Source organism: Thunnus albacares, chromosome 3, assembly GCF_914725855.1.
Source record: "Thunnus albacares chromosome 3, fThuAlb1.1, whole genome shotgun sequence".
Taxonomy (NCBI): domain Eukaryota; kingdom Metazoa; phylum Chordata; class Actinopteri; order Scombriformes; family Scombridae; genus Thunnus; species Thunnus albacares.
In genome coordinates, this window is record NC_058108.1 from 4,234,238 (window position 1) to 4,248,978 (window position 14,741).

Sequence of the window (14,741 nt, forward strand, 5' to 3'; positions counted from 1 at the left end):
CGAGTTTTTTGATATGTAGAGGAGGCAGGGATGGGGAAGCGAGTTCAGGGAGAGAAATGAAAGCTTCTGTGAGTTATGTGTCCACGCCGAAGTTGCAGAGAGGTAGATGCATGTCCTTTGCACAGCGCATGCTTGCATGGGTCTGGTTATAGATGTAGATACGGATGAAAGGTGATCGAGATGGAAGGAGGGAAGGAAAACATTGTCGAATGCTCCCTGTGACCACCATCGCCTACTCTATAATGATCCACCACGTCCATCTTACTATGTCATGTAATACAGCGATGTTTCTGAGTCCATTACCACCAAAAAATGGCTATTATTATACACCTCCCTCTCACCCTTCACTAGGTCTAACCCTGCCTCTCTAATCCACTCCCCCTCCTCTTTCCTTTCTCCTTGTGCATCTATCCCTGCTCAATCTCACTTCATCCGCCTGTGACAGCTGTGGAATTGCAATCAATACACTGGCTGCACCCAGCTGAGAGATTCAAACCATCTGTATCTATTGGACCAAGGCTTCAGACAGCACAGAGGGGACAAAGTCTATGCGGTAGAATGAGTGTCAGGGCACAGGCTCAGTAAGAGTTGATCCATATTCATAGCGCTGGATGTTGTCACCGTGCAGACGTCTACCGCAGGTGACAAAAATAAGCACACAGCACGTACTTAAATGCCACATCCAGCGAGCGGTGTTGCAATGAAAGGAGGCTAATTTCTGGAGAAGACAACGCACTCGACGCGCACACGCTTCACGCCCACTTGTGGATGACCGACCGTCTTTATGGCTGAAGGGAGAGGAAAGGGATGGAAAAAGTAGGTCAAACAGGAAAGCTGCTGATTGATAGTGATGGGAGCAGTGAATGAAGGGAGGGAGGGAGGCAGGGCAAGAAAGAGTGGGAGGACTTAGTCACCGCGCGGAAGTCTCGGGAACATCGTCCAAGGAAGGGATGCACATGCTTGACGGGATACATGAACACACACACACAAGCATACAGAATATGATGGCAATATGGATGAGTCCATGAGTCACTGTAGCTGTAAGAAAACGAGAGGCACAGACTGTTGCAACTTGACTGAGCATCTGAGCATGTCTCATTCTTCTTTTAGCTTACGGGACACAAAAGAGGGAGCGTTTTCAGTTTGTTTGTGAATTTATTTTTTTTCCCCCAGTTATTTATTTATTTATTTCCTAATTTGAGGTCAAGAGAGTTGGTATTTTCCATCATGTTTTCTGTAAAAATCTACCGCATAGTTCATTTCTCAACAGATGCAGATACATGTATTAAGTGGGCCAACCTGTAATTGCTGGTTTTTGGATTTTGTTTAAAAAAGTCACATTGAATACAGATTTGTTGATTTGAAATGATGAACTTTTGCATCTGTTTAACTCTACTTCTTTAGTGTATATAGCCAAAGCACAGTCGGTCGTGTCAGGACTTTCTGCACCAATAATCCATTGGTTTAACTGTGTTTTAGTGATTTAGTCACATGAAACATTAAAGAAATAGGGCACAGTGGAAATTAAATAGTAGATAAATCAATATAAAGCAAAATTAAATGTCTCAAATTCAGTTCATGAAAATCATTACTTCCCCACTTCTTACTTAAACTAAGAATTGTTTCAGATGACTGATGCCTTATATAAGCTGCTAATAACAAGATAACAATTCAACAAAACAAAGCATAATGTTTGGGAGATGGTTGTGGCTTCAGGGAGAGAGAGGTAGAGAACGAGAGAGAGAGAGAGGGAGTCTTGGCACAACTCTTAATGGAGGCAGGAGCTCATTTATCATCCTAAGTAGCTGAGTGTTCTTGTAATGTGCTGGCGTGCAGAGGCGTGTATGCCTGTATGTGTGCAGAGAGAGAGAGAGAGAGAGAGGGAGACTAAAGATGCGAGAAAGTAGGTCAAAAACCCATGTAGGACACTATGTCACTGTGTACGGGATGATGTATCAACAGCATAATAGCTTTGGTCTCAACCCATAAGGTTTCGCTGAATCACACCAATGAGAAGATGGAAGACCAGTCCTGTGTTCTTCCAGAAGGGTTCCCAAAGCGGTGGTCCAGATTTTCATAACAACATGGTTCATAACCTCATTTTCTCCTTCTGTTCTTGTTGAGCTTATCTTTTCAGCTTCGTTTATCTTCTGAGAGCTGCTCTTATGAAATAGTCTATTCAAGGTCCTCATTGCAAGTGTGATCCTCCATCTCAAACTTTCAGCCCTCAGCACTGCGAGTAGTGACCACAACATGCTAACCAGCCTCATCCCGCATATGCTTTGTGGTCACACTGCACAAGCCCAGTGTCACGAATAGTAACCGAATCGTGATCCAGAAGGGGACATCTTGGTTCTGGTGATTGTCGTTGGTGACCATCCTTTGCTCAAGTGAAGGATGGTCAGTAATGGATAGATGTAGACAAGTAGACAAGAGAGAGGCAGCAGTTGAAGGATGCTGGGTATTACCCATCAGGTATCTGCTGGGTGGGAAAGAGAGGGGAGGGTACATTCAGAGACAACACACACCCACACAAAAAGCAACATTTGCCCCCTATCTTGAAGAGTGTGTGTCCTGCCTTCTATCGTCTTTGACAGGGTGGTAGTGGCTCGGAGCAAACGCCACCTGTCAGTAACAACAGTCATGGAGGGACATTTAAAAAAAAAACCTCACGTACACACACACATATGAACACACACTGTGTCTCATTGTATTTATGTTCTGTTGTACTCAGTTCTTTTAAATCACCTGACATGTTTCGTCTAGCCTCCCTAATAAAAAAAAAAGAAGAAGAAGAAAACAAATAGCAATGTCTGTACCTGTAGACCACAATGTGTTTGCATGACAAACACAGACAGACACTCCTTAAACACACAAAGACTCGCTGGTACATACATACACATTGACACTCACGTTAAAACAAACATGCGCACACTTACAAAGACAGTGATGTCATGTCTGTGAATGTAGGGCAGCAGTAGATAAGGCCAGTTAGTCATGAGTTAGTCAAGAGTTTCAATGCCAGGTCACAGTTGGTTGTGGGCTCAATCTGCCCTAATACTAATGATTAAAGCTTATTGGAAGGGACTGAAAGATGAGGAAGGAAGGATGTGTAATGGCTGACCAAGGGCTGTCTTGTCTATATAACCTTACTTCTCTTCAAGCATCCTCCCTAAACAAATGGAGTATGTGCTGTCCTGTTTCTAGTGACATAGCAGTGTGGATCTCCCAGTCCAGAACCAGGGACACAGGTCCTGAACTGGATCAAAACATGTAGTCATGTCATTGAGTCAGTTCTACTCTAAAAAGAGCCATGTGGCCAAAGTGCAACCAATGGTGTTCAGTCATTTAGTAGTAGACCCACTTATTGCTTTGACAGAGGAGATTTCTCTCTGCTCTGCTTGTTTTGAAGTAAATGTGATGGGTGAAGCAGAAGTTAGTAGATGCCAAGAGGGCTTTGCTCATAGCAGCATTCATAAAAAAAAAAGAAAAGTCAGTACAAAACTAGCCCATACACACGCTGTACATAAGTCTTAATAGCTCAGCAGCCTATTATTTACAGCAGAGTTATCAGATTATGATTGTTTCTGTAGCGTTAGTGACCTTTTTAATATGCTTTAATGAGAAGGTAACTTACTGTGAATCATGGCTGAGCTGAGAAGTCACCACTGATGGGAGCTCCACAGCTAAAAGCTACTGATTCAGTCAGTGACAAAGGCAATTCAGTATTTGTTGATAACCATTAATTCATACATGTACTGAACACGTTTAGTGGGCAACCGTCATCGGACAGAAAGGGCACATCGTGGAGTAACATTATAATCTGCTTCTTTCAAGCAGTGCCCCGTACTGTATGTAAATAGCACCGAACATTACATCGCTGATGTAATTTTCAGTGAAATATTGCCTTTTCAGTCACAACAGACCTTTGAGTTTAATGCACTGATATTTATTTCTATGACAACAGTGCCAAAAGTGCGACGGTTGCCATCATCCTTCCTTTCTATGCAAGTCCTCTCTTAGAGCCCCATGGCATTTGGCTTCACAGAGCCAGTTAGACTCACAGCCAGCTGCAGAACAGTATCTCCCAAGGGAACACGAAAGCTTATCAAATGGAGCACGAGGTCTTAGCGTAAGAGTGCTTCTGTGTATTCAGATGTATGATTGAGTGTGTGAGTGTGTTTGCCAATGCATGCATCCATGTAGGTGAGCCCAGTGTGTAGGTGGACTAGCTGATGAGGATAGAGAAGGATAGTGCGCAGCCTTCTCTCTTTCTTGTTGTACACTCTTTTCTTCTCATTTCTCATAACTTAAAAGAGACGAGAACTCTTCACATTCTCTGCTTTAAATATTCTATATCTTACCTGAAGGTCACAATCTGAAGTCAAGGTGCCCTTTAAAGGTTAGCCAGTTGCAAACCACTTCTCAACATGACAAATTAAAGCCTTTGCATGTTGACGCCAGTGTGTCGCAGGATTTAAAGTGTAAGGTGACTGACAGCACATAAAGCGTTGGTACTTACAGTTCTTGATTCACAAGATCAGGACAGAAATCGACCAGGACAGATTAAATCATCTTCTTTCTGCTGCTTTAAAAGGATGCAAGAGGGAGCGTGGCACGCTGGCAGTGTTGTGTTAGAGATTACACTCAGAGCAGATCTTCCAAAAGCAAATTCTAAGAGCACACTGATAGCCTTGAGTGAGAGGCGCAGAATTACTGCAAGGAAATATACAGTAGCATATATTAGATTTGCTTGGAAGGAGATAAAACAGCTGGTTTCCATGTTTTCAGCTCTTACAGTTATTGCCTAGTATTGGCAGTGGTTATTATGTTAGACAGAAAAGCCTAGCAGATATCGAAGTAGCTTTTCAACAGGATCTGTTTTGCATTTCCTGGTAAAGCAATTAAAATAGCACATGAGATGACTGAACCTTGCACTGTGTTATTTTTCTCTAACTTGAGCTAATTGGTGAAGAAAATGCAAATCTCAGTAAGCTGACCTGACATCAAATTTGCAATATGCAACTTGATTCACAGAAACACCCTGCACTGCACAAAATGGGTACAAGAATGAGTACAACCTATTACCAGTATGAAACAATAGCACTTCACTGTGTATACTTTAGTTATACTTAACCAAGTGTAAAAGGCAGCTGCAATCATCGCTATGTAAACTACATTTTAGTACATTTGTTTTTAATCTTTAAAGCAGCTGTGGTCAAACAGAGTTTTTCATATAGAATATCACTGCAGCAACAGAACGAGATGCACACCCACATCTCCCGAACGTGTACATGACCTTCGTTTGCTCAGAAGTTCTCTGAAGTGCTAATTAATCCACTATGTGACATGATCCGTTTCCATGTCTTTGATTTAATTTGATTATCCTCCCATCACAGAAACATGAAAACATTTCGATGTCTCGTTTTAAATCTCGACAGCCTCGCCTCCCTCTTATGAACACACTAATTAACCCTTTTGCGACCTTGTTGCACCTTGACGCTGTTGCTTTTTTTATTTGAGGAATCGTTTCCTTCTTTTGTAACATAATTAGCATTGACAGTTTGGGGGTCAAATGCACAAAAGTGTGTACATATCACACCTGAGCCGGGATAAAAGAGCTGCGTTACAGCAGGTGATGAGGTCAGCGCAAACACAGCTCGCCTTGATGCAGAGGTCCTGACACCGCGTCCTCTCAGAGAATCAATCCTGGGCCTTGTTTTTGTGAAAGTGTTGTTGTTCCACAGCTGTGCCAGTGATCGGGTCCCTTGCAGTTTAGGGTGAATGAGATGTAGAGCATGTAATCTGATGTGGATAGAGTAAAAGTGGGGGATCAGGTGTCATGCATGAGTCAATGTTCTCCGTTTCTATGTAGGCCAGGGGGAAGAGGAATAAGTCAGGAATAAGGAAGAAGAGGAAGGCCTGTTTTGATGTGGCGCGCTTACATTTTAATTAGTCAACAGGTGAAACATAGTGCTTGCTGCATTGTTTATGCACATCGCCTAGCTGCACAGCCCAGTGTGATTTTATTTAGCAATTTGAATAGTGATGACAATGGTAGTGATTGATGATGTTTGATGATGACTATGATGATGATGTGTGAGCTTTGCTTTGGGCTCATTTGTCAAAATTTCCCAAGAGGTTAAAAACAAAAATCTGCTTTAGAATTGCTGTGCACCGCGCACGCACTTTTTTTTGCAAACGCTCCAATTTTCCATGTCTGTTCTGTCTAGTTCACATCTCTGTTTCACATCATTTTTATAAACTTTGTGTCTAAACGTCTCTCCCCTTTCTCTGTCTCTCTTTTCTACAGTGCGGCAAAGCGGCCGAGAACTTTGACAAGTTCTTCACTCGCACTCAGCCCCAGCTCACACCCCCCGACGAGCTGGTTATCGCCAACATCGACCAGGCTGAGTTTGCAGGGTTCTCTTTCATCAACCCGGAGTTTATACACCCGTCTCTCCACAACAGCGCATGAGAAGGATGGTGGAAACCTCCCTGAAGAACCCCCGCCCCCCCGCTCACTGCCACCCACTTAAACCAACAGCCAACCTAACATCTGACCACAACTTGATCAAGGCACACCATTAACCTTTATGTTTTATTCATAAGCAGGATTCTAAGGCATGCATATTTGTTCTGTACAATATATTTTCCAGTATAGATAATATAGATTAGAGTTTCTTGGCCACCACAAGAAATAATTTCCTTTAGTTTAATGATGAGCATGTACTGTAGACAATAATGTCCCTCTTTATCCCTGCAATTTATACTGAAGGCACTGAGAGAGCACTGAGAGGCTTTATTTATCTATGCCAGTGTATGATGAAATTAAGAGAATGAATGAATCTATGCCTGTATAAGATATAAGCAACAGAATATTTAAGGAGCATTCAGCTAAGATAGCATTTAAGGCATGGAGTAACTAATTCTGGAAAAAGACGCCTGTGCAACTGTTCATACTTACAAATCTCAATAACAGTATAGTCTACAGATCTAGTCAGTGGCTCACAGCTTGTTATATAGATATAATGTGATGACCTGAAAAACTCCCATACAAGGCAGTGATATAAGCCAATTATGAAGGACAGGTGGTGCAGGCGTTGAAACAGCACTTCAATGTTTCCTGTATCATGTTTACAGTTTTCTTACAATTTGATTTAATGGTGACGGTGATAAATAATAATTTTAGTACAGTTTGATTCTAGCCAGTCTCAATTTCCAGTGTGCGCGTAGCAAATCGACTAAAGAATGAACCGCTGTTGTAATGAAATAATATGCAGCCTGTAAAAAAAAACGCAAATATACCGTATGAGGCACACAGGTATGAAAGTGTGTCAGGGTTGGTTCCAATTTGTCAAAACTTAACTTTGCTTAACTGTTATCTACCTATTTTGCCTGGTTTTTTAAAAATAAATTCACACATCACCTATTTCCTAGCCCTTAACCTGAGCTGCAGATTGTATACTTCCCTTATCAATCATTTTTTGTGGACACTATGTGGACACACAGTAAACGGTAATCATTTTAAGTTCACGGGCAGTGGCAGAACATTCTCATATCTACTTAAAGTTTACAGTTTGTCATTTTCTAACACTAGTCAGTGTTAACCACCGTCTCTGTTCCACTATACGCCCACAAAGCTTCCCATAAATGTCATAACGAGACCAGTAAAGACATTTTGATAAACTGTTTTTTTTTTTTTTTTTTCTAGAATATAACATGATGTCATTGTGTATTAACCATGCAACGTTATACTGCACACAGTATCATGCCCTCAAGAGTAGATAAAACACATTTGTCAGGTTTCTTGGATACAGACGTTACGAATCAGAAACACTTTTGCTGAAAGGAATATCTTTTTCTGAAAACGCTTCATCGTCCAGAGAACAAACTCATCCTTCATCAGGAGTATGTCAACATAGTCGTTATTTGTTAAATCATTTTTAGTTTCCCTTTTTTTTTTTGTTTCTTTCATATCTTCCAAATAGTTTAGTTCTCCTCTTTTTTTGTGATCTCATACATATTTTTTTTTCCATTAGATCAGATTAATATTTTGATGTATCAAATATCAGTGTATAACTCCTTTGTAAATAATCATGAGTTATTTAAAGAGAGTATAGCAAGTTACAGTTTTTATACCAACACCTGAATGTGCTTTTATTACATTAATTAGATAAACCAATATTTGTATGTGTAAAAAAAAAAATGAAACTAGGAAAGTACCCAGTATAGATCAACAGCTGGATGTTTCTTTAACAGCATCCAGATTTAGCAAGTTGTGAGAAATAGCTGTGCGACTTGTTTTGGCAGATTTATCAAAGTTTTTTTTTGTTGTCGTTGTTGTTAGTTTTGTTTTCTTTTAATCATATTCAATGACTGCAAATCGTGTGTCGACCGGATGAGTGTCTGACTGTCCCTGTGTATCTGCATGCTGTCGGTAGGCATCATTCATGCACGTGATCCATTAAATGCTGCATGCTGTTAAATATAAAACCTCAACGAGTTATAACTTTAAAAGTGATACTCCGCTCGAAACGTAAGTTTAGAGTTAAGCGTCTGCTGGAATTCACATCGATTGCGATGAATTCGAATAGTAACAACTTTTCAAGGTGGTAAAATGTCTGTGAGTGTTGCATACTTGAAAAAAAAAAATTGATTAAGGGTGTAGTATCACTGTAAGCACAGATCTCAATTGGCCAAATTTTAGGTGGGTCATTAAACATCACACTCAGGCAACTTGGGAGTGCTGATCTGACACCAGCTAGGCTCTTTAAGACTCTTTCGGGACTGTACTACCCACAAATCACAATTCAGAAGTTCAGATGCTCAGGCAGATTGGCACAGTAAGCCATGTGTGAAAGGAAAAGTGAGGAGAAAAATAGTGATTTTGCCAAAAAGACGGGAGATTGCAGGGGGCTGTAGATAACAGAAGAGACATTTATCTACAGTACAGTTGTTAGATTCTACTTTTAAATAGATACTAATAGACTCCTTTTGAAACGACTCTTTCCTGAGACCTAGTCGCTGGTTCGAGATCAGTACTCTTTCTCTGTAGATGCTTGATATACAGTATATACATTATGGCCCCTTGTTCCTTTTGCCTTTACCTATTTAGGGTGATGTGGAACACTGAATGCAGATCTGTGGTGAGTTGTGATGCTCGTTGGTAGACCTATGGGACCACTCACTCTCTAGTGTCTCATTAATGGGGTTTATGTTATAATCTTAATGTTGTGTTGTCGTCTCTTTGTAAAATCTTTTTGTTTTGTTTTTTTTTTTTTTCCTTTCGCTGTTTATTTTTTTTAGCTTTTGTCAGTTGTTGTCGATGTTGTGAGGTTTATTTCTCCAGCTTCTGCTCAAGAAATTCAGGAATGTTCAAAGGATATATATATATCACATTGGAAAACTCATATCTGACTGATTTTAGATAGGAACTATTGAAACGTTTGTAATATTTTCTCCACGTTTTTCTAAGAGTTGTGCACTCGTCTACCGTGTTTCCTATCGTATATATAACCCTTTGCATGTGCCAAACCTGGAAATGCCAGAACCCAACAATAGCAGCGTTGCACTAGCTGTAGTCAAATGAATGACTCTTTGTGGCAGCTTCTTCCGTCTACAGGCTGAGATCTGCCTAAAGCCACACCTGCTGTACACTCTGTTGGCCACATAACATATAGCATGCTGTCATGAGTATACCAGTGCACATTGTGTCAGTACACTTTACAATGCCAGTCAGTTTGATAGTTGACTTACCATACAAACAATACACACGGTACTCAAATTTCTCTTCCATGTAGCCTGTCTAGCCTTGGGCATAATTGTGTCTGAAAAACATTTCGTTTGATTTTAACATCCACAGTGAATTTCACAGAAGTGAGAGAAAATATACCTTGTACATACTTAGAGTTTACTCAGCAACAGTCTTGCGCTTGTCTGAGCCTAACTTGCACCTCTGTATGTGCTGACATAGTAGTCTAGCTCTACTTACAAGTCCATCCCTTTAATAGAATCTCCGATGACTCATTTCCTAATCTTCTTTCTTTATAGAAATGTTTTCAATATGTCAAGTCACAGTCAGTGTGGGCATGAAAAAAAAAGGTTACTTACTCTCCCCTCGTGTGCCTTTCCCAACTTGAACAGATATACTATACATCTTCTTTACCGTCGTCCTTCTTGTTCTGCTCTCAACTCTCCATTTTAACAGCATAGCATGACTCCACATGTTGTATTTTTAATTCATTTTCAAACTATGTTAATTTACTCAATTTTCCTTCATTGTACTACATGTTAGTGTTTCAGCTTATCTAATTCTCATGAATGTGTTCACTTTGTTCACACAAATGTTCAGTAAATCAGAGTTTTGTTGACTGACGCCAATAACCTTTACAGTCCTAAAACTACAACTTGACTCATCCTTCTGTGTCTGCTTGCTTTTACCTTTTACCTCCCTGTGCCTATTAATGACTGAATGATGTAGTGAGTTAATAAATTAATGTGTAGACAATATCAAAGGAATTTATTGAGTGATTAAAGAAGTGAAGGGACAATGAACAGGTGATTGATGGGGTTTAGTTCAATGAATAAAAGGATAGATGACAATGGCTTGTTTGGAGGATGACCCCTGTGCCTCGTCGCATTAAACCACCCCTCCCTTGTCGTCTCCTGTTTGCCCTCTTTTCGCTCTACCTGTCCCTCCTTCCTCAGTGCCTGGGCCAAGTCAATCCATCATCTTATCGACAATGTCCTCCCTCTTCCACCTATTAAATCCCATCAGGTCAGGAAAGCAGTTGATTTGTCTTGTGTAATTCACCCGCAGTTGGCATCAATTCCACCCTTTCCTCTACTGGTTCTCCCCCCAATGCACCATGGGAAAGGAGTTATAGGAGCCACGTGTATTTGGTGTTTTACTTTGTTTACATTCTATTCGATGTCATCACCATTTTGTTTTTAGTTTAATTGATTAGGATGGCCAGATAATAATGAAGTAACTGTAAAGATATAATCTTAAATGTACGGTTTGAGAGAGAGATTTTTTTTTTTTTTTTTAAATTGGCATTTCTTACAATACTGCTTTTATGTACTTGTTCGCTTTAGATTCATCTGGTTTAACATCCCTTTTCATTGTAGTCAGTCTTTGCTCTCCGCCGTGTCCTGTGTGTTCGCTGTGAACTGAGAGAGTTGAAGTGAACTGCCATCCCGTTGGCCGTACAAGAGCACAGGATCAATGATGTGCAGGAATGCCTTATCTCTTAACCCATACAGTAACATGGTCTCTTACTCTCCTCTCTATGTTCATTTATAATCTCCCACGTCTTTGTACATAAATGACTTACAGTAGATATCTACATAGACTGTAAAAGAAAGAATATATTGTATTTTGCAAATGGTGTATGTTTGTTTTCTTCCCCTGTCAGCCTGAAACCTTTAAAATGAGTCTGAGCTACTTACCTTGTAATTGATTGTGTCATTTGTACCTAATGTATGATAATGCAAATAAAAAAAAGGAAAATGAGGTCCATACCTATAGTATTTCTTTTATCTTTGAGGGAACCGCTTGTGATGTCGAACTCAAAACTTAAACTTAACACATTATAATATAACAGCATGAATACATACTCAAGAAAATATTAGAAATACCTGTCAGTATAACACAATGCAATTCAACATGCTAATAATTTTTGCTAGGTGTACCTAATGAAACTGGTAACTGAGTGTATGCTGTAATATATGCCTAATTAAATCCTTTTGGTGCAGTTTTTTGGTTTCACCCAAACTGAGACAGGTGTATTTTGATCTATTTTGAGAGATGTGTCAGTGGCATCACCTAACGTTGCAGTGACATATCACGGTCAGGTTTTCTCATTTAAAAGTTTGCAAAGGAGCCAAGGTTGCTGGAGAAATTCTAATAATACACATGCACTTAAAATGCTGATCAATTGAGAACAGCAGCTCCTGTGTCTAGGTGGAGAATTTCATTTTTTATCTCTTACAGTGGGCTATAACAGCCATTGCGTTAGTAGAAATATTGCTACTGTCTTTTACTATTCTTTTGTGACACAAGCCTCCAATGTCTTACGCATTATTCCAACTCTGCTGCATAGATTATATTTTGTGTGCATGTACAGGAGTAATACTGTGTGCCTACTGTAGCATTTTGAAGAGGTGAAATGTTCAGCAGTAGACGTATATGAGTTTTTACCCACAACTGTCCATACAGTTCAATTAGTCCAAGCTTTGTAAAATTCTCTCAGTTGTAGTTTATTGATGCTATTTGACAAAGTTCCCAATGTTTATTGTTCTTTAAAGTCAAGTGAGACAACACTTGAAATGAATATGACATCATGCATCAGTAGTTCGGATAGCATATGATTAGAATAAATTCAGTTTGGTTACATAGAATAAAAACGTATGTTCACTTCTTCACATGTTCTCAGACGACGCATAGCTGCCATCTGATTAGAGAAAGCCCTGCGGTGTGTTTACTGTGGACCCAGCTGGTGTGTGAGCTTTTGTTTAACACTTATATGTTTCAGTCCACTGGTTTATCTGATTCTCCCTCTATTACACGAATAGACGAATACACACAGAGATACACACACACATCTTCGGCATAACTTCGTCTGTTATGAAACTGCAAGAGCTAAGTTACAATATATATACGGCCATATTGCTTTGTTGTGAGAGCCTTTGTGGCCTGAAGTAAAACAGATGCATTACTGTTACAGTCTGATACATATTAGCATCTTTGTGAATAATGACTAAGTCGGAGTGCATTACAGAAGCTGAATGAATGATTTATGTTTGTGTTATATAAAGAGAGGAAGAAACAAATGAAGACAGAAACATAAAAAATGACAGAACCATGTTTTTCTGAGTCTGCATGTGGTCACAATTCTGGAGGAGTCCAAACTCTTGTGGCCTCCTTGCCTTTCTTTCTGAGGGGACATTGAAGGTAAGATGTTGGAGGCGCAGTGAACGAGGAGACATGCTTTGTTCTGTAAATAGTCAATTGTGGTGTTTAAATTCTATGGGAGAAAAGCTTTACAAGATTCTTGCTTCACCTTGTTCTGGTCAGCAAGGGCTGAGTATTTCCAAAGGATGCCAGGAACGCTCATGTTCCTGAAGAAGCTTAAATCTTGCTTCAGGCTTTGACATTTGTCAAAGCAGATGAGAAAATGGAAGAGGAGAGAATAAGTTTGCTTTAACAGTATACAATGATGAAATGTGTGAGAAATGAGCTTCTGTGTGAGAAGAGGTGATATAAAATGGGATGATAGAGTACCTCAATGTCCTCCTGTGAGGTCAATGAGAGGGTGTGTGATAGGCCAGGTCATGGCCAAGCTGATGACGAGTTCGTCATTCACCCCTGCCTCTGATCAGCTGAGAACAGAATGCGGTGGTTAGTCAGACTGTGATTCGCCAGATGCTCCTAAGTGACTGAATTAATGTTCACATGCTCAGAGATGGTTTGTGCTAAATTCAGTCTGACAGCAGCTCAGGCTGTGTAAATCTTTGCCGTCCTTAACATGTCATATTCTATCATGAGATTGTCATGTTTAACACTAGGTTTATTGAACAGAATTTTCCTTCAACTTGCAAAGGCAGATTTACAAAATCCATACAAAACTACAGTTTGTGTCTCAACAGGGAAGCCATTTCAACAATGGACAGGGGAACAATGTGGGAAGAGCCAAACAGACATTGTGTTGTATCTTCTGCTTCTACTGCAGTTCATATTTGCATTTAGAAACAGATGCACACTCACCTTTCTTAAACTGAGTTACTATAGTAGTGGAAAACTGGTTACATGTTGGGATGTAAGCATTTCCTTTTATTGTACAGAAAAGTGATGGTGGCTTTTTGGCATTTTCAGAACTGGCTGAAATGAAACGTTTTGTGGTTTTGGCACAACAATACTGTACAGCATGACTAAATCACTTTATCAAGTCACTTTTTCATGTGCAGTTGTTTGACAACAATATGGTTGATCCAGAGATTTGGGAAAGTACAAGTCTATACATTCCTGAAATTCTTACATCTTCAACATAAACAACAACAACAAAAAAGTACTTATTTTCAACATCTGACAGTAGATGTGACAAAACTGCATATTGACAAAATGACATACAGTCTATGATGTTAGCACATCATGAACAAATTCTAAAATGGTGTACTATAACATCTTGCATACAAGTGACAAGCAACATAAAAAAAACTACAGGAAGTGCAGCCACATTTCCTTTATCCATGTGATTTGTAATAAATGTATTAAATTCACCTGCTGGTGAAGATTACAATCTTAGTTTGAGTCATCAAGAAACAATTGTTTTACAAATAATCCCTCTGCAGATGAAAGACCTGTGCTCCCATTGCTCCCACTGTCACACTGTGACACTGCAATGTGTGGTTTTTTATGCTTGAATACTACCTGGAGGCTAGGTTTGCTGTGTGGTGATTAACTTAGGAATATACAAGATATAAGCACACATAAGACTGAAACGGTGAAGGTCTTATAAGATTATGACACAATCACAACTCCAGGGCCCTGAGGGCAGCTACCAGCTTTGCCTGGTTAATCCAGATCTATGCATTATGTCCAGTGTCACAGTCGCATTTTTTTGCCGTGAAACAAAGAAAATGTAGGCTGTATAACTGTGATGTAATGCTGGTAACATTATATTTGGATCTAAAATTTTGGACAAAAAGCAGCTGACTCGGTGAGCACTGCGTATAAA

The 14,741-nt window shown here is 39.8% G+C and overlaps 1 protein-coding gene across 4 annotated transcripts in view; it reads left to right on the forward strand.

Moving 5' to 3' along the window:
* Window positions 1-11,518, forward strand: part of prkcaa (protein kinase C, alpha, a) — a 145,835-nt gene extending 134,317 nt beyond the window's left edge. For all 4 annotated transcript variants that reach the window (XM_044345889.1, XM_044345890.1, XM_044345891.1 and 1 more), the window contains one exon: window positions 6,314-11,518. In XM_044345889.1, coding sequence (XP_044201824.1) covers window positions 6,314-6,478 — 165 coding nt within the window. In that variant the 3' untranslated portion in view covers window positions 6,479-11,518. The remainder of the gene's footprint in view (window positions 1-6,313) is intronic.
* Window positions 11,519-14,741: the final 3,223 nt, after the last annotated feature.